At 34.6% G+C, this 20,236-nt stretch overlaps 1 protein-coding gene across 1 annotated transcript in view; it reads left to right on the forward strand.

Moving 5' to 3' along the window:
• Nucleotides 1–20,236, forward strand: part of LOC133322503 (uncharacterized) — a 42,194-nt gene that overhangs the window by 16,429 nt on the left and 5,529 nt on the right. Inside the window, exons 18-28 of the mRNA XM_061531491.1 lie at nucleotides 58–223; nucleotides 337–426; nucleotides 524–605; nucleotides 8,316–8,507; nucleotides 8,571–8,768; nucleotides 8,827–8,987; nucleotides 9,047–9,169; nucleotides 11,445–11,599; nucleotides 11,722–11,887; nucleotides 12,001–12,090; nucleotides 12,257–12,388. Of these exons, the coding sequence (XP_061387475.1) occupies nucleotides 58–223; nucleotides 337–426; nucleotides 524–605; nucleotides 8,316–8,507; nucleotides 8,571–8,768; nucleotides 8,827–8,987; nucleotides 9,047–9,169; nucleotides 11,445–11,599; nucleotides 11,722–11,887; nucleotides 12,001–12,090; nucleotides 12,257–12,388 (1,555 nt within the window). The remainder of the gene's footprint in view (nucleotides 1–57; nucleotides 224–336; nucleotides 427–523; nucleotides 606–8,315; nucleotides 8,508–8,570; nucleotides 8,769–8,826; nucleotides 8,988–9,046; nucleotides 9,170–11,444; nucleotides 11,600–11,721; nucleotides 11,888–12,000; nucleotides 12,091–12,256; nucleotides 12,389–20,236) is intronic.

Here is a 20,236-nt window from a genome sequence, read left to right on the forward strand (position 1 = left end):
TTCGATATCCTTAAAGGACAAAGTTAAGAATTTTCTTTTTTTTGCTTTTTTGTCTAGGAACATTGGTGTTGATTGGGTGGCTGAAATGGCATTTTGGTTTTCGCTGCTCTACAACATTGTCCGGACACTGCTGACCCTCTATTTGGCATCGCTGGTCAATGAATATACCAAAAAAATTCTATCCTGTTTACGTGATGTCCCGTCGAGGAGTTGGTGTGTGGAGGTGAGTGTGTGTGTGTGCGTTGTTGCTGCCGTTGTTATTGATTCGAGTACATTGATTTGTTGTTGTTTTTCTTTCTTAATTTTATTTATCCTCTTTGCTGCCTGCTTTTAAAGACTCAGCGTTTTAGTCAACAGCTATCGGTGGATGTGACAGCCTTTACAGCGGCCGGATTCTTTTCATTGACACGAGGACTAATATTGGGGGTAAATATTGACCCAATAGCCAATTGTTGTTGTTGTTTGTCTTTGTTGTTAAAAAAGAAAACTTTAATTTTTGTTTTTGCTTTTCCTGGGATATCAGATGACCGGCACTGTCGTCACCTACCAGCTAATGGTCACCGATGTCATCAATGAGGGTTCGATCAAACAAGTCACCGACTATTGTGAAAAATATGAACATTTCGAGGATAATTTTGATTTATATAATGAACAAAATGTTGAGTGAAATAATAAAGGACTATAAATATTTTTAAAAACCAAAGCAAGTGTGGATTTTTATACCATCCACTCAAAGATGGACGGCACCCTGCATATAAGGGTATCCTGCAAATCTAGGTATTTTTCATGAATTTGAACTGGCTAAAATTGTTATTCTGGATTTTCATTTTGGTACGTAAATTTTCTACGTACCAAAAATTATAAAATTCAGGATGCTGGGTAGCACACGAATAGAGATAGCGCCCCTAACTTGGATTGGATTTTTTAAGTTTATTTGTCAAGATTTTTTCATAGGTGTGGATTCACTTTCTGAGTCGATTTATGCATATCCGTCCTTCTGTTGGTGTTAAATTGTAAACAAAGTACAGGTCGCATTTATAATCCGAATTGGATGAAATTTGGCACAGCTCATATATTTGGGCCATGGACGAACCCTATCGAAATTTGGAAATATTGGTTCAGATTTAGATATACCTCCCATATATATGTTCGCCCGATTTAAGGTAAATGGTGCACCAAAGTCCCTATAAATCTTTCGATTTGCACGAAATTTGGCGCAGCGAACTGAATTAATCCAAGAAAGATGTGTACAAAGTTTCCCAAAAATCGGTTCAGATTTAGATATAGCTCCCATATATATGTTCGTCCGATTTAAGGTAAATGGTGCACCAAAGTCCCTAAAAATCTTTCGATTTGCACGAAATTTGGCACAGCGTACTGAATTGAGCCTAGAATGATGTGTGTTAAGTTTCGTGAAAATCGGTTCAGATTTAGATATAGCTCCCATATATATCTTCGTCAGATTTAAGGTAAATTGTGTACCAAAGTCCCTATATATCTTTCGATTTGCACGAAATTTGGCACAACGTACTAAATTAAGTCTAGAATGATATGCGCAAAGTTTCGTGAAAATCGGTTCAGATTTAGATATAGCTCCCATATATAGTTTCGTCCGATTTAAGATAAATATTCCACTAAAGTCCCTGGAAATCTATTGATTCGTATGAATTTTGGCATAGTGTACTGAATTAAGTCTAGAATGATATGTGCCATATATATTTTCTTCCGATTTAAGGTAAATGGTGCACCAAAGTCCGTATATATCTTTCGATTTGCACGAAATTTGACACAGCGTACTGAATTAAGCCAAGAAAGATGTGTGCAATGTTTACTAAAAATCAGTTCAGATTTAGATATAGCTCCCATATATGTATTTGCCCGATTTAATGTAAATGGTATACCAAAGTCCCTATATATCTTTCGATTTGCACGAAATTTGCCACAGCGTACTGAATTGAGCCTAGAATGATATGTGTTAAGTTTCGTGAAAATCGGTTCAGATTTAGATATAGCTCCCATATATAGTTTCGTCCGATTTATGGTAAATGGTGCACCAAAGTCCTTATTTTTCGATTTGCACGAAATTTTGTATAGCGTACTGAATTAAGTCTAGAATGAGGTGTGTAAATTTTCTTGAAAATCGGTCCAGATTTAGATATAGCTCCCGTATATATTTTCGTCCGATTTGAGGTAAATGGTGCGCCAAAGTCCCTATATATCTTTTGATTTGCACGAAATTTGCCACAGCGTACTGAATTGAGCCTAGAATGATGTGTGTTAAGTTTCGTGAAAATCGCTTCAGATTTAGATATAGCTCCCATATATATTTTCGGCCGATTTAAGGTAAATGGTGTCCAAAGTCCGTATATATATTTCGATTTGCACGAAATTTAGTATAACGTAATGAATTGAGCCTAGACTGATGTCTGCCAAGTTTCGTGAAAATCGGTCCAGATTTATATATAGCTCCCATATATAGTTTCGTCCGATTTCATGTAAATGGTGCACCAAAGTCCCTATATATCTTTCGATTTGCACCAAATTTGGCATAACGTACTGAATTGAGCCTAGAGTGATGTCTGCCAAGTTTCGAGAAAATCGGTCCAGATTTAGATATAGCTCCCATATATATCCTTCAATTTGCACGAAATTTGGCATATCGTACTGAGACTTAGATATAGCTCCCATATATAGTTTCCTGCGATTTCATGTAAATGGTGCACCAAAGTCCCTATATATCCTTCGATTTGCACGAAATTTGACATAACGTACTGAATTGCGACTAGAGTGATGTCTGCCAAGTTTCGTGAAAATCGGTCAAGGTGTAGATATAGTTCCGATTTAATGTAAATTTAGTCCAGAATGATGGGTGCCAAGATTCGTGAAAATCGATTGAGATTTAGATATAGCTCCCGTTTGAAGTCGATTTACATACTTTTGTCCCATTGTAACAAACTAATGGATAGATCTAGGTAGATTCATATTTAGATAAATGTCATCAGCTGTTTAATATACCCATAGTGGTGAAGGGTATCATATAGTCAGCCCCAACCGACTTTACTGCTTTCCTTACTGCTTTAAATTAACTTTGTATGATTTTTTTTCAATCTTGCAATCAATCAAAAAGATTTCCATCGTTACTTACTTCCTTCGAACAAATATCGTTTGACATTTCAATTTCAAAACCAAATCCGCAATTCCGAACTTTTGGTGCAACATGTTTTTTTTATTCCAACATCTAATTAAATGTCTTCGGATGTTAACTACCTGAAAACACTGAGCACTACCTGAAAACACATACATAGTTCAAACACACGTTGATAACAACAACTACCTCACGTGCAACAACAACGACAACACGAATGATAATGTATTCCGCAAATGAATAAAAATGTTTTAATTAATTAACAAACAGTTGCCTGGCAGTCAGCCAAAGTCACAACTCAATTACGAATAGGCTGCTGTTCGACGACCATATATCCGGTAATCCATCAAATCGATGGTGGCAGTGATGGTGGCGGAATTCGTGATAGAGAAGATGAGTGTTGTGTGTGATTTCGACAAGAAAAAAAAAACAAATCAAACCATAGATAAAGCCTCACTGACAAATTAATTTGTTATTCAGGTATGTTAGAATGAACTTTGAAACATGTGGTAATGAGTATGGCATTGCCTTGTTTGAAAGGACTTGTCAGTATGAATTGTTGTAAGATGTGTGAAACTATTCTTCAACATCTTTTAATTAGATATTCATTTGATGGCATTCTCATGTTAACATTTTTAATGACGTAATTGTTATGGAATAGATAAATGGCGGGTTGGAGACTGAACAAATAAAATTCGTAGAAATCTACAAAAATCCAACATCCTTCGTTGGCCCTTAAAAAAAATTTAAGAAAAAATTTTAAATTTTTTTAGACATTTATCAAAATGTAGGTAGTTAAAAAAATTATAATAATTTTTGCATATTAATGAAAAAGAAAAAAAATAATTTGTGATGGTTAATAAAAAATATTTATTTATTAATATATGTGTGTGTGTTTTTTAATTTTCAGTACCAATTTTCAAATTTTTTGTACCATAATTTAAATTTGATGTGATAATCGGAAATAAATTCAATAAATGCGTGTCACCAACTAATTTCATATCATTTTTTACCCAAAAGGCAACTAATGCAAATTCAACAGTATGACTATTTACATATCTATTCACAGTATACAAACAAATAATCAGGATATGCATAGAAAATCATGATAAACCAGTAAGGTAACCAGTAGTAAAGTCGGACGTGGCTGACTATATGATACCCTTCACCACTTTGGGTATATTCAACAGATGAATCCTAACAGACGTCGCATTTTTAAAGGACCAGTAAAATGAAATTGGATCCATAAACATGTCATTCTGCAACCGATACTAAATTTTTCATTTGGTCAGATATAGAAGCTATATCTAAATCTGGACCGATTTTCAGGAAACTCAACACACATCATTCCAGATCTTATTCAGTACGCCGTGCAAATCGAATGATATATAGGGACTTTGGTACACCATATACCTTAAATCGGACGAAAATATATATGGGAGCTATATCTAAATCTGAACCGATTTACAGGAAACTTAACACACATAATTTTAAACCTAATTCAGTGCGCCGTGCCAAATTTCGTGCAAATCGAAAGATATATAGAGACTTTGGTACACCATTTACCTTAAATCGGATGAGAATATATATGGGAGCTATATCTAAATCTGAACCGATTTTCAGGAAACTTATCACACATCATTCTAGGCCTAATTCAGTACGCTGTGCCAAATTTGGTGCAAATCGAAAGATATATAATGACTTTGGTACACCATATACATTATATCGGGCGAAGATATATATGGCAGCTATGTCTAAATCTGGACCGATTTACAGGAAACTTAACACACATCATTTTAGACCTAATTCAGTGCGCCGTGCCAAATTTCGTGCAAATCGAAAGATATATAGGGACTTTGGTACACCATTTACCTTAAATCGGATGAGAATATATATGGGAGCTATATCTAAATCTGAACCGATTTTCAGGAAACTTAACACACATCATTTTAGACCTAATTCAGTGCGCTGTGCCAAATTTGGTGCAAATCGAAAAATATATAATGACTTTGGTACACAATATACATTAAATCGATCGAAAATATATATGGGAGCTATATCTAAATCTGGACAGATTTTCAGGAAACTTAACACACATCATTCTAGACCTAATTTAGTACGCTGTGCCAAATTTCGTCCAAATCAAAAGATATATGGGGACATTGGTACACCATTTACCTTAAATCGGACGAGAATATATATGGGACCTATATCTAAATCTGGGATGATTTTCAGGAAACTTAATTTAACCTAATTTAGTACTCTGTGCCAAATTTCGTCCAAATCGAAAGATATATAGGGACTTTAAATCGGACGAAATATATGGGAGCTATATCAAAATTGAACAGATTTTTCCCAATTTCTATAGGGTTCGTCCTTGGGCCAAACAAATGAGCTGTGCCAAATTTCATCCAATTCGGATCATAAATTCGACCTGCATTTTGTTTACAATTTAACATGAACAGACAGACGGACGGACATGTATAAATCGACTTAGAAAGTGATTCTATGCATATTCGCAAAGGGAACCATGTGTCTATCTCGTTTCCTTTTGCCTGTTACAAACATATGCACAAAGACATAATACCCTGTACCACAGTGTGGTAAAGGTTATACAAATTTTGCATTGCATTTCTTGACAGTTTTCAACAAAAGATGACAGGAGGTGTGGAAGACCATGTTTGTGGCCGATAATTTCTGCGGATCGTCAGTGGAAAAATTATAGGTAATTTTAGTTTAAAATTGTAATTGAATTACAACAGTGTAACGGAGAGGACCGATAAAACAGTGCGCTTTAGAAAAAATAAATTACTTAATTTGTGCGCTAATGGAGAGACAGACATTTCATCAGCCAATGGGAAAAAGTATGTGTGGAATAATTTGTTAAATTTAACCTTTTAAAGAATTTGAAGATTTCTTAAAAAAAAATTCGGAGAATATTTTGAGCATGAATTTTTAAAATTATTTTTTTACGGAATATTTTTAGGCGTGGATATTTATAGCCTACCGTCATATATATACCGTCATATCTCGACTAGCTGAGCCGATCTAGACATGTGTGTCCGTACAGGCCACAGCTATGGACCAATCTTCACGAAATTTTGAATGTAGGATGGGTTCGGCTCAATGAGGACCCCTATTGTTTTTGGTAAAGATGGAATGGACCAAATACTTAATTTTTTCGGTTTTTCTGGTCGCTCCAGAGGCCGAAATTATGGTCCAAACTTCTCGAATTTGTACTTGGGGAAGGGGATCGGGCCAGAGAATAAGCATGCCTGTTTTGATAAAGATCGGTCAATATTTAGCGTGTCAAATGGACCCTGACTTTTGTGTGAAAATGACAAAATTTGTATTCTATAACGTATATATTTACCCCTGAAGGACATAGACCCGAGAAGTTAATAGTATACCCAAGAGGAGTGGTTGACCTTTAAATTGATACCAATTATAGTGTCGTATGTACTCGGATGTGGGAGTTACACTTAAATATTTACAAGTGCTTACGTATTTAGATATTATTTAGTAACACTAGAGGGCGGAAATATAGCGCTGATGGCTTGGAAGTTTTCCATGAGGATCCAGGTATGGTCAAGGACAACGTCTATAATTTTCGGTGATGATCAGATAATAATATTGGGATGAAGTGGACGGAAAACGTATTTTTTCTGTTTTTTCGAATCGATGTACAGGCCACAATTGAAAGCCGAACATCACAAAACAACCCACGTTGAAGGGAATTTGGACAAGTAATTAGAAGGACTGTACTGAATATTAGTAATATTTGTTGATCTCTAGTGGGTCAAGAGGGTGCAAATATCACGAAATATTGCCCAAGCTCAGAATGTGGTTCCACAGATGTTCATGGAAGTTATGTAGGGTATCATATGGTCGTCATTGGTTAAAATTATTTTTTCGAGAATATTTTTAGGTGTGGATATTTTCAAATTTATTTTTAGGCGTGGATTTTTTTAAAAGTATTTTTCAAGGCATACTGCAGCCTATAATAAACTTTTCATTTGGACCGGACATACTGAAAGCAAATATCAATCGGACCGCTTATTAATCACTGGTTAAAATTATTTTTAGAGAATATTTTTAGCTTTTTCACTTAAATTCGGACTGAAATATATATGGGAGCTATATATAGATCTAAACCGAATTCAACGAAACTTTACAGAAGTTGGACTTCAGTAACTTCAGCTCATTGTGCTAACTTTTACGGTAATCGGACATATTTAGGGTCCTTGGTGCACCATTTACTTAAAATCGGACGAAACTACATATGGGAGCTATATATAAAGCTGAACCGATTCCAACGAAACTTGACACGGGTTATGCAAACGGCCTATCTTTGGGTCGTTGGTGCACATTTTAAAATTTAAAATCGGACGAAAATATATATGGGAGCTATAAATATATCTGAACCGATTTTCACGAAACTTAACACACATAATTCTTGACTTAGTTTAGTATGCTATGCCAAATTTCGTACAAATCGATTGATATATAGGGACTTTGGTATACCATTTACATTAAATCGGTCTGAAATATATATGGGAGCTATATCTAAATCTGGGCCAATTTTCACGAAACTTAACACACATCATTCTAGGCTCAATTCAGTACGTTATGCCAAATTTCATGCAAATCGAAATATATTTAGAAACTTTGGTGCACTATTTACCTTAAATCGGACGAAAATATACATGGGAGCTGTATCTAAATCTGAACCGATTTTTACGAAATTTAACACATATTATTCTTAACTTTATTCAGTACGTTATGCCAAATTACGTGCAAATCGAAAGACGTATAGGGACTTTGGTACACCATTTACTTTAAATCCGACGAAAATATATATGGGAGCTATAGCTAAATCTGAACCGATTTTCAGGAAACTTAACACATATCATCCTTAACTTTATTTAGTACGCTGTGCCAAATTTCGTGCAAATCGAAAGATGTATAGGGACTTTGGTACACCATTCACCTTAAATCCGACGAAAATATATTTTCGATTTTCAGGAAACTTAACACACATCATTCTTGACCTAATTCATTACACTGTACCAAAATTCGTGCAAATCGAAATATATATAGGGACTTTTACCTTTAAACGAAAATAACAAAACCGTTTCTGTTCTCTCTCTCTCTCTCCCTCTCTTTTCAGTTTTGTTTATCTCACAGGTGTTCGCCTTATTTCCCATATCAAATGTTTATCACGAAAATATTGCGAAATTACGCTACAAATGGTTGAGCTTTCCCGTGGCCTATGCATCGCTAATTATGATTCTAAATTTATTGGAATTTGTGGCGGTCAATTATTATATTTTTGTGAGAGGAATTAATTTTCATTCATTGGGTGAGATTGACAGGCAAAATAATTTAATTTAAAAAGTTTACATCAAAATACACGTTTCTACAGGTACAATTGCCCTATTTTGGGTCTGCTTGCTGGAACATTATTTCTTTTGGCGTATGTCCGCCAAATGGCCACGTCTTATGAGGCAATGGCGTCAGATGGAGGAGATATTCTTTAAGTCACCCTATCCCAATTATTTCACCTTTAATATGAAATTTTGGCTATGGTTCTGGTATTTGATTATTATGTGCAGTGGATTGAGTGAGTGATGTGTGAGGCCATTTTGGGTTTAAAATTTCCAAATCATTACACTTTTCAGCGGAACACTGTTTATTGGTCTTCAACTTCTTTCAAAAGGCCGACTTGGAGCGTACCCAATGTAATCTCAATGTCAGCTATTGGGAAACATTGTATGACCGTGAAAGGCCTCATCTGAGATTGGTAATACCGTTTCATGTCTGGTTATTGCCTGTATTGGAGGTATGCAGATCATTGAACAAAAAATTTAAACAAAAATAATTCAAAAACTATAATTTTAGTGGCTAAATTTAACACTGGCCTATCCACGTAATTTTACCGATGCCTTTATTGCCTTGGTCAGTATTGGATTGGCGACTAGATTTCGTCAAATATATATGCGCATCAAACAGGTGCAGGGAAAGGTAAGAACAAATACATTTAAACAAATCAGTGATGTCTGCCAAGTCTCGTGAAAATCGGTCCAGATTTAGATATAGCCCCCATATATAGTTTCGTCCGATTTTATGTAAATGGTGCACCAAAGTCCCTATATACATTTCGATTTGCACGAAATTTGACATAACGTGCTGAATTGAGACTACAATGATGGCTGATAAGTTTCGTGAAAACCGGTTCAGATTTAGATATAGCTTCCATATATAGTTTCGACCGATTTTATGTAAATTGTGCACCAAAGTCCCTATATATCTTTCGATTTGCACGAAATTTGGCATAACGTACTGAATTGAGCCTAGAGTGATGTCTGCCAAGTTTCGTGAAAATCGGTTCAGATTTATATATAGCCCCATATATATTTTCGTCCGATTTAATGTAAATCGTGCACCAAATTCCCTAAATATCTTACGATCTGAACGAAATTTGGAATAACATACTGAATTGAGACTAGAGTGATGTCCGCCAAGTTTCGTGAAAATCGGTTCGGATTTAGATATAGCCCCCATATATAGTTTCGTCCGATTTAATGTAATTGGTGCATCAAAGTCCCTATATATCTTACGATCTGAACGAAATTTGGCATAACATACTGAATTGAGTCCAGACTGATGTCTGCCAATTTTCGTGAAAACCGGTTCGGATTTAGATATAGCCTTATATATAGTTTCGTCCGATTTAATGTAAACGTTCCCTATATATCTTTCGATTTGAACCTAGAACCTAGAATAATGTCTGCCAAGTTTCGTGAAAATCGGTTCAGATTTATATATAGCCCCATATATATTTTCGTCCGATTTATAGCCCCCATATATAGTTTCGTCCGATTTAATGTAATTGGTGCATCAAAGTCCCTATATATCTTTCGATTTGCACGAAATTTGGCATAACGTACTGAATTGAGCCTAGAGTGATGTCTGCCAAGTTTCGTGAAAATCGGTTCGGATTTAGATATAGCCCCCATATATAGTTTCGTCCGATTTAATGTAATTGGTGCACCAAAGTCCCTATATATCTTTCGATTTGCACGAAATTTGGCATAACGTACTGAATTGAGCCTCGATTGATGTCTGCCAAGTTCGTGAAAGTCGGTTCGGATTTAGATATAGCCCCATATATAGTTTCTTCCGATTTTATGTAAATGGTGTACCAAAGTCCCTATATATCTTTCGATTTGCACGAAATTTGACATAACGTGCTGAATTGAGACTACAATGATGGCTGATAAGTTTCGTGAAAATCGGTTCAGATTTAGATATAGCTTCCATATATAGTTTCGACCGATTTTATGTAAATTGTGCACCAAAGTCCCTATATATCATTCGATTTGCACGAAATTTGGCATAACGTACTGAATTGAGCCTAGAGTGATGTCTGCCAAGATTCGTGAAAATCGGTTCGGATTTAGATATAAGCTCCATATATAGTTTCATCCGATTTAATGTAAATTGTGCACCAAAGTACCTATATATCTTTTGATTTGCACGAAATTTGGCATAACATATTGAATTGAGCCTAGAGTAATGTCTGCCAAGTTTCGTAAAAATCATTTCAGATTTAGATATAGCTCCCATACATAGATTCGTCCGATTTTATGTAAATGGTGCACCAAAGTCCCTATATATCATTCGATTTGCACGAAATTTGGCACAACACGCTGAATTGAGCCTAGAATGATATTTGCCAAGTTTCGTGAAAATCGGTTCGGATTTAGATATAGCTCCCATACATAGATTCGTCCGATTTAATGTAAATGGTGCACCAAAGTCCCTATATATCTTTCGATTTGCACGAAATTTGGCATAACGTACTGAAATGATCGTAGAATTATGTCTGCCATGTTTCGTGAAAATCTGTTCAGATTTAGATATAGCTCACATATATAGTTCCGTCCGATTTTATGTAAATGATGCACCAAAGTCCTTACATATCTTTCGATTTGCCCGAAATTTGGCATAACATACTGAATTGAGTCTAGAGTGATGTTTGCCAAGTTTCGTGAAAATCGGTTCGGATTTATATATAGCTCCCATATATAGTTTCGTCCGATTTTATGTAAATTGTGCACCAAAGTCCCTATATATCTTTCGATTTGCACGAAATTTGGCATGGCATTCTGAATTGAACCTGATGTGACGTCTGCCTAGTTTCGCGAAAATCGGTTCAGATTTAGATATAGCTTCCATATATATTTTCGACCGATTTAATGTAAATGGTCCCTAAAAGTTTTCTTGTTTTATTCAGCCCATGCCCTCAATCTTCTGGCTGGAAACCCGAGAACATTATCTGCTGGTGAAAAAACTTCTTCGCAGTCTCAACAAAGAAATGTCCGCACTGATTTTGCTGTCAGGTGCCAACAATATGTACTTTATTTGTTGTCAATTATTTAACAGTTTTAGGTAAGTACATTATATCCTTGGGCCATGAGGACATTGCTTGTAAATCTAGATTCCTGTTTACAAAATGCATGTCCTTTGGCATTTTTCTGTTCTTGTTGTTTCTTCTTCTTCTTCTTTTACAGCAACATTGGTGTAGATTGGGTTGCTGAAATGGCTTTCTGGTTCTCGTTGCTTTACAATATTTTCCGAACGATTGTAACATTTTCTTTGGCCTCAATGCTGGACGAGTATACGAAGAAGATAATCATCTGTTTGCGTGATGTACCATCCCGGTCCTGGTGTACAGAGGTGGGTGGGAGTTTCTTTTTTTTCATCATTATTCAATGGTTATTAAAAATGGATTTTGTTTTTCATTGTTGGTCCCTTGGATGGTTGTTGATGTGCTGTAATCTCCTTTGAAGACTCAACGCTTTAGCCAACAACTATCGGTGGATGTAACAGCTTTCACGGCAGCCGGTCTCTTTACATTGACTCGCAAACTAATTTTGGCTGTAATGACAATTTATATTCGATGATGTTTTTGTACCTCAGCTTATTTTAATTAATGAAGCTTTCTCGTTTGTTTTTCTTTCTTTTGACAAATTTGTGTTGACCTGCAACATCTCTGCTGCTAACGACGACGATGATGATGTGCAAAAAATTGCAAATTGCTTATAGATGGCCAGCACTGTTGTCACTTATCAGCTGATGGTATCCAATGTTATTAATGAGGGCGCCATTAAACAAGTGACAAATTATTGCAAACATTATGAGCGTTTTGAGGAACCACTAGCTGAGACTGCTGCTGCTGCCGAACAAATTTCCTTAATTTAAAGCTATAATGGAAGTAATAATTTTTGAGGACGTTAAATAAATTATTCCTAACGATAACAAAAATATTAAACAAATGTATTTAAATGTTAATAAACTACATGGAAAAGATTTATTAATTTCTTTGTTTACATACACGAGCTTAGTACGGCAAAGGGAGCGTATGAGCAATATTTAATTTAGGAAATGTAAATCATACACCATGATGAACCACAAAGGACAAAGTCTTTAAAAAATCCACGCCTAATGTTTCGGATGGTTCTTTGAAGAAATTCTTTAAAAAATCCACGCCTAATGTTTCGGATGGTTCTTTGAAGAAATTCTTTAAAAAATCCACGCCTAATGTTTCGGATGGTTCTTTGAAGAAATTCTTTAAAAAATCCACGCCTAATGTTTCGGATGGTTCTTTGAAGAAATTCTTTAAAAAATCCACGCCTAATGTTTCGGATGGTTCTTTGAAGAAATTCTTTAAAAAATCCACGCCTAATGTTTCGGATGGTTCTTTGAAGAAATTCTTTAAAAAATCCACGCCTTCTGACAATGGGATGGCTTTTAAGAAATTCTTTAAAAAATCCACGCCTTCTGACAATGGGATGGCTTTTAAGAAATTCTTTAAAAAATCCAAAATGGTTCTTTGAAAAAATATTTTTAAAAAATCCACGCCTAATGTTGTTCTTTGAAAAAATTTTTAAAAAATCCACGCCTAATGTTTCGGATGGTTCTTTGAAAAAATATTCTTTAAAAAATCCACGCCTAATGTTTCGGATGGTTCTTTGAAGAAATTCTTTAAAAAATCCACGCCTAATGTTTCGGATGGTTCTTTGAAAAATTCTTTAAAAAATCCACGCCTAATGTTTCGGATGGTCCTTTGAAAAAAATTCTTTAAAAAATCCACGCCTAATGTTGGTCCATGAAAAAATATTTTTAAAAAATCCACGCCTAATGTTGATCCATTAAATTTTTTTTTAAAAATCCACGCCTAATGTTGATCCATTAAAATTTTTTTTTAAAAATCCACGCCTAATGTTGGTCCATGAAAAAATATTTTTAAAAAATCCACGCCTAATGTTGGTCCATGAAAAAATATTTTTAAAAAATCCACGCCTAATGTTGGTCCATGAAAAAATATTTTTAAAAAATCCACGCCTAATGTTGGTCCATGAAAAAATATTTTAAAAAATCCACGCCTAATGTTTCGGATCCACGCCTAATGTTCCATGAAAAAATTTTTTAAAAAATCCACGCCTAATGTTGGTCCATGAAAAAATTCTTTAAAAAATCCACACCCATGATAGCTCCTCAAAAAATATTCTTTAAAAAATCCACTCCTCTGTTGTTGGTTCTTTGAAAAAATTCTTTAAAAAATCCACGCCTAATGTTTCGGATGGTTAAAAATTCTTTAAAAAATCCACGCCTAATGTTTCGGATGGTTCTTTGAAGAAATTCTTTAAAAAATCCACGCCTAATGTTTCGGATGGTTCTTTTAAGAAATTCTTTAAAAAATCCACGCCTAATGAAAAGATGGTTCTTTGAAAAAAAATCTTTAAAAATCCACTCCTAATGGTCGGATGGTTCTTTGAAAAAAATCTTTAAAAAATCTACGCCTAATGGTCGGATGGTTCTTTGAAAAAAAATCTTTAAAAAATCCACGCCTACTGGTCGGATGGTTCTTTGAAAAAAATCTTTAAATAATCCACGCCTAATGGTCGGATGGTTCTTTGAAAAAAAATCTTTAAAAAATCCACGCCTAATGGTCGGATGGTTCTTTGAAAAAAATCTTTAAAAAATCCACGCCTAATGGTCGGATGGTTCTTTGAAAAAAATTTTTAAAAAATCCACGCCTACTGGTCGGATGGTTCTTTGAAAAAAATCTTTAAATAATCCCCGCCTAATGGTCGAATGGTTCTTTGAAAAAAATTTTTAAAAAATCCACGCCTAATGGTTCGGATGGTTCTTTGATTTTTTCCACGCTTAACGATCGAAAGGTACTTTGAAGAAATTCTTTAAGATATCCACCCCAAATGGTCGGATGTTTCTAAAAAAATTATAAATACAAATTTTCCCATACACGTGTGCCATCAGAATAACTGTGACGCATTTCGATTACATTCTAACTGTCAACTATTTACATTTTGACATTCATATTGCAACAACAACAACCACAATAACACTTGAATAACCCAAAGAAATGCTCATAATTGTATTTTAGCATAATGGCATAAATTTTTAATTAAAACCAATATCAAATAAAAGTCAATAACGACAACTTTGGTAATTCTCAACGACAACAACAACCACAGTAACAATAACAACAACAAGAGCAACAACAGCAGCATCATTGAAAAGCTGTAGCAATTATTGCTACTTGACCAAATAGCTAACAACAGCCTACACACCAGCACACACACAAACACACGATTGTTGCACAATCGATGTGGCAAGGAGATATTGACAACAATAATTTTACACATCTGTCAAGTGTCAATATTCGAACAGAAATTGTTGTGGTCCTTTAACACTTCGGATTCCTTTCAGTCAAATAAATATTTACAAAAGGCTTACCAGATGTTTTGCTGTTCACTTAGATGGTCTCTCTCTCTCGCTCTTTGCCTCTCTCTCTTTCTCTCAACATGGCTACTGATGATTTCTAATGGCTTCCAATAATGAAATTTAATTTTTATTGAGTCAAGGCAATCATTTGTGCAGGTCAAAACTTTCAACCCATCCTTCACCTGGCATCTGACGGACATCGAAATCAGAGAACAAATGTTTGAAATAAATGTTTTGTGGTATTGGGATGCTTTGCTTTCTTGAAAAACTTTTCAAATGAAATCACCATAACGACAGCCAAGACGAAGAAGTAATAAAACTGCAAAGAAGGCCATTCTCAGGAAATGGACATAAAATGAAAGGATTCAAAACACGAGGCTAGTATGAAGTATCTGAAGTAAATAGAGAGGGTCTAGACGAGCCATTAAATTGCAAGTTTTAAATATTTTTCTTCAAAGGAACATAATTGTTTAAAGAAAATGTTCTAAGGAACACCGGAACATTAGGTCTGGAGTTTTTAAAGAATATTTTTAAAAGATTTTTTTTTTCAAAGAACCATCCGACCATAGGCGTGATTTTTTAAAGCGTGGATTTTTTTTTTTCAAAGAATCATCCGACCATTAGGCGTGGATTTTTTAAAGAATATTTTTCAAAGAACCATCCGACCATTAGGCGTGGATTTTTTAAACAATTTTTTCAAAGAATCATCCGACCATTAGGCGTGGATTTTTTAAACAATTTTTTCAAAGAATCATCCGACCATTAGGCGTGGATTTTTTAAACAATTTTTTCAAAGAATCATCCGACCATTAGGCGTGGATTTTTTAAACAATTTTTTCAAAGAATCATCCGACCATTAGGCGTGGATTTTTTAAACAATTTTTTCAAAGAATCATCCGACCATTAGGCGTGGATTTTTTAAAGAATTTTTTCAAAGAACCATCCGAACCATAGGCGTGGATTTTTTAAATATCTTTTTCAAAGAACCATCCGACCATTAGGCGTGGATTTTTTAAATAAATTTTCCAAAGAATCATCGGACCATTAGGCGTGGATTTTGTAAAGAAATTTTCCAAAGAATCATCGGACCATTAGGCGTCGATATTTTAGAGAATTTTTATTTCCAAAGAATCATCGGACCATTAGGCGTGGATTTTTTAAATAACTTTTCCAAAGAATCATCGGACCATTAGGCGTGGATTTTTTAAATAACTTTTCCAAAGAATCATCGGACCATTAGGCGTGGATTTTTTAAATAACTTTTCCAAAGAATCATCGGACCATTAGGCGTGGATTTTTTAAATAACTTTTCCAAAGAATCATCGGACCATTAGGCGTGGATTTTTTAAATAACTTTTCCAAAGAATCATCGGACCATTAGGCGTGGATTTTTTAAATAACTTTTCCAAAGAATCATCGGACCATTAGGCGTGGATTTTTTAAATAACTTTTCCAAAGAATCATCTGACCATTAGGCGTGGATTTTTTAAATAACTTTTCCAAAGAATCATCGGACCATTAGGCGTGGATTTTTTAAATAACTTTTCCAAAGAATCATCGGACCATTAGGCGTGGATTTTTTAAATAACTTTTCCAAAGAATCATCGGACCATTAGGCGTGGATTTTTTAAATAACTTTTCCAAAGAATCATCGGACCATTAGGCGTGGATTTTTTAAATAACTTTTCCAAAGAATCATCGGACCATTAGGCGTGGATTTTTTAAATAACTTTTCCAAAGAATCATCGGACCATTAGGCGTGGATTTTTTAAATAACTTTTCCAAAGAATCATCGGACCATTAGGCGTGGATTTTTTAAATAACTTTTCCAAAGAATCATCGGACCATTAGGCGTGGATTTTTTAAATAAATTTTCCAAAGAATCGTCGGACCATTAGGCGAGGATTTTTTAAATAAATTTTCCAAAGAATCGTCGGACCATTAGGCGAGGATTTTTTTTATAAATTTTCCAAAGAATCGTCGGACCATTAGGCGAGGATTTTTTTTATAAATTTTCCAAAGAATCGTCGGACCATTAGGCGTGGATTTTTTAAAGAATTTTTCCAAAGAATCATCGGACCATTAGGCGTGGATTTTTTAACGATTTTCTTCAAAGGAACCATCCGACCATTAGGCTTGGATTTTTTAACGAATTTTTTCAAAGAACCACCGGACAATTAGGCGTGGATTTGTTTTAGAATTTTTCAAAAAAACCATCCGACGACTAGGCGTGGATCTCTTTTAATTTTTTTTCAAGGAACCATCCGACCACTAGGCGTGGATCTGTTTTAAATTTTTTTCAAGGAACCATCCGACCACTAGGCGTGGGTCTGTTTTAATTTTTTTTTTCAAGGAACCATCTTCGTTTTTCAAAATAATATTATCCCTGACTCTTTGTACATATTCTCCGAATATGTTCGTATTGACAAATAAACCAAAAATCAGTTTAATGTGAACAACTGAATTCTTGCAATTAAGTTACGTATGGGAAAATTGTGTCATGCATTTGGACAGGTGAGATGAAAATTTGCATTTTCTAAAGACCACACAATTTACATACATTTCTAAGTTCATTTAAGAAATGTTATAAAAGGTTTGGAGATTCAAATATGTTAATGTCTTTGTGGGAAATAGGAAATTTCCAATCAGTGATGTAATTTGCATTTCTGGTTCCATTGCAGTTGAGTGAAATGGTTTAAATTGGGGGAGGGCAAGATGTTAAATATTAAAGTACCAAGTATGGCCTTCGAATTGGCTGACATTAAATGCATGTAAATATTTGACAATTGTGAAAATTTAAATTCTTTTTTTTTGAATTTGTATAAAATGTTTTAAAAGCTGAATCGATATTCCAGAGTCTTCGAAATTTTCTAGATCATAATTTTGGGAATTGTTATTTTTTTACCATGGAAATTTTGAAATTTCCTTCTTTACTATTTTTTTTAATTATTCACATTTAAAACTGTGTCCCTGAGTACGCCTGTCCTGTAACTCCAAACCAAAGCTCCATTTAAAAACTAAATGTTTACACCTTCATTAAGAAAAAAATACGCACAAGAAATTAAATTCTTTACTGAACAGAATTCAATTCGAAAGGATAACAATCACAACAGACCATCGCATACACATACACACACACAGCGTACCTATTATGGGAGGGTGTTGATGTTACAGACACCAGATACATATCAGTGACGGCAGTTAAAGTTTACAAACTCCACAGGTAAAAAAAACCAACAACAAAAACGACATATCCCATTAATCAAGTCATGCAAGCTGGTCAAATATATAAGGAAGAGTGCATGTGTGTGTGCTTGTGTATCAATGACCATGAAACGTGGACAACCGGTGAATTTGATTAGTAAAACCGAAGGCAGACCAAAAAAATTGAAATGGGGTGATGAGACACATTCGAAAAATACTTTGAAAAATAATTTGGAACATATCCTAGCTTAGTGATGCGATGTTTTCTAGAAAATAATATACACCTTGTGTTCCAATGGTCGCTGGAAAACTTTATTAAAAAATCCACGCTCAATGGTCTGATAGTTCATTGAAAAACAATTTTAAAATAAATCCTAATGTACGGGTGATTCTTTAAAAAAATCGCCTAATAGTAGAATGGTCCTTTGAAAAAATCTTAATATGCGGGAATTTATTTGAAAACATTCTTTAAAAAATCCACGCCAAAGGGTCGGATGGTTCATAGAATTAAAAGCCATGTCTAATGATCCGGATGTTTTATTGAAAAAAATCTTTAAAAAGTCCACGGTTAAAGACCGAATGGTTCCTAGAAGAAATTCTTTAAAAAGTCCACGCCTAAAGGCCGGATGGTTTCTTAAAAAATTCTTTAAAAAGTCCACGCCAAAAGGCCGGATGGTTCCTTGAAAAAATTCTTTAAAAAGTCCACGCCTAAAGGCCGGATGGTTCCTTGAAAAAAATCTTTTTAAAAGTCCACGTCTAAAGACCGGATGGTTTCTTTAAACAAATCTTGAAATATTCCAATTCTAAAGACCGGGTGGTTCCTTGAAAAAATTCTTTAAGAAGTCCAGGACAAAAGGCTGGATGGTTCCTTGAAATTTTTTTTTTAAAAAGTCCACGGCTAAAGGCCGGATGGCTCATTGAAAAAATTATTTAAAAAGTCCACGTCTAAAGACCGGATGGTTCCTTGAAACAAATCTTTAAAGATTCCAATTCTAAAGACCGGGTGGTTCCTCGAAAAAATTCTTCAAAAAGTCCACGCCTAAAGGCCGGATGGTTACTTGAAAAAAAATCTTTAAAAAGTCCACACCTAAAGGTCGGATGGTTCCTTAAAAAAATTCTTTAAAGAGTCCAAGCCTAAAGGCCGTATGGTTCCTTGAAAAAAAATATTTAAAAAGTCCACGCATAAAGCCCGGATGATTCATTGATTTTTTTTTTGAAAAATCCACACCAAAAGGCCGGTTGGCTCATTGAAAAAAAATCTTTAACAAATCCAGGCCTAATGGTTGGATGGTTCTTTCAAAATATTCTTGAAAAAAATCTTTTTAAAAGTCCATGTCTAAAGACCGGATGGCTCTTTGAAAAAAATCGTTAAAGAGTCCAAGCCTAAAGGCCGAATGGTTCCTTGAAAAAATCTTTAAAGAGTCCTAGTCTAAAAACCGGATGGTTTCTTGAATAAATTCTTTAAAAAATCCACGTCTAATGGTCAGATGGTTTTTTGAAAAAAAATCTTAATGTTCCTTAAAAAAGATCTAAGCCTTATGATCCGATGGTTCTTTAAAAAAAATATTAAAAACTTCATGCATTATGTTCGGATGCTTCTTTGAAAAATATCCTAAAAATATTCACGTTAGGATGATTCTTGGGAAAAAATTATTTCAAAAATCCAAAGCTAAATGTCGAATAATGGTTTGCTTTGCGTCAGGTAAACCTTCCAAAAATTTCCTATACAAACCCATACTTATTTGACCTTTTTTGGTAGATAACTAAATAGATCTTTCCAAAGGTAATCACCCTTTTTTGAAATGTCTGCCACTACATCAGATCTCTATCTTAATTTAATAAACATTTATTTTTCAACAAGAACCGAATGCATGGTATTTAAATTCCTACTTGAAACATTCAGTTGGAAACAAAAAATGGACAAGTAGATAAAATTCTAAACTCTGGCATTCGCAGGAACGTTGCAGCTACTGTCGAGAACAGTTTGGGGAAATTAAAACCAAAAAACCCGAACGAAAAAACTCTGTAACTGGAGAACTATTTGCAATTACAAAATAAAACTGTTATATTCGT

Source organism: Musca vetustissima, unplaced genomic scaffold (genome assembly GCF_032173495.1).
Source record: "Musca vetustissima isolate MV318-11 ecotype Yass unplaced genomic scaffold, APGP_CSIRO_Mvet_v1 utg451, whole genome shotgun sequence".
NCBI classification, from domain to species: domain Eukaryota; kingdom Metazoa; phylum Arthropoda; class Insecta; order Diptera; family Muscidae; genus Musca; species Musca vetustissima.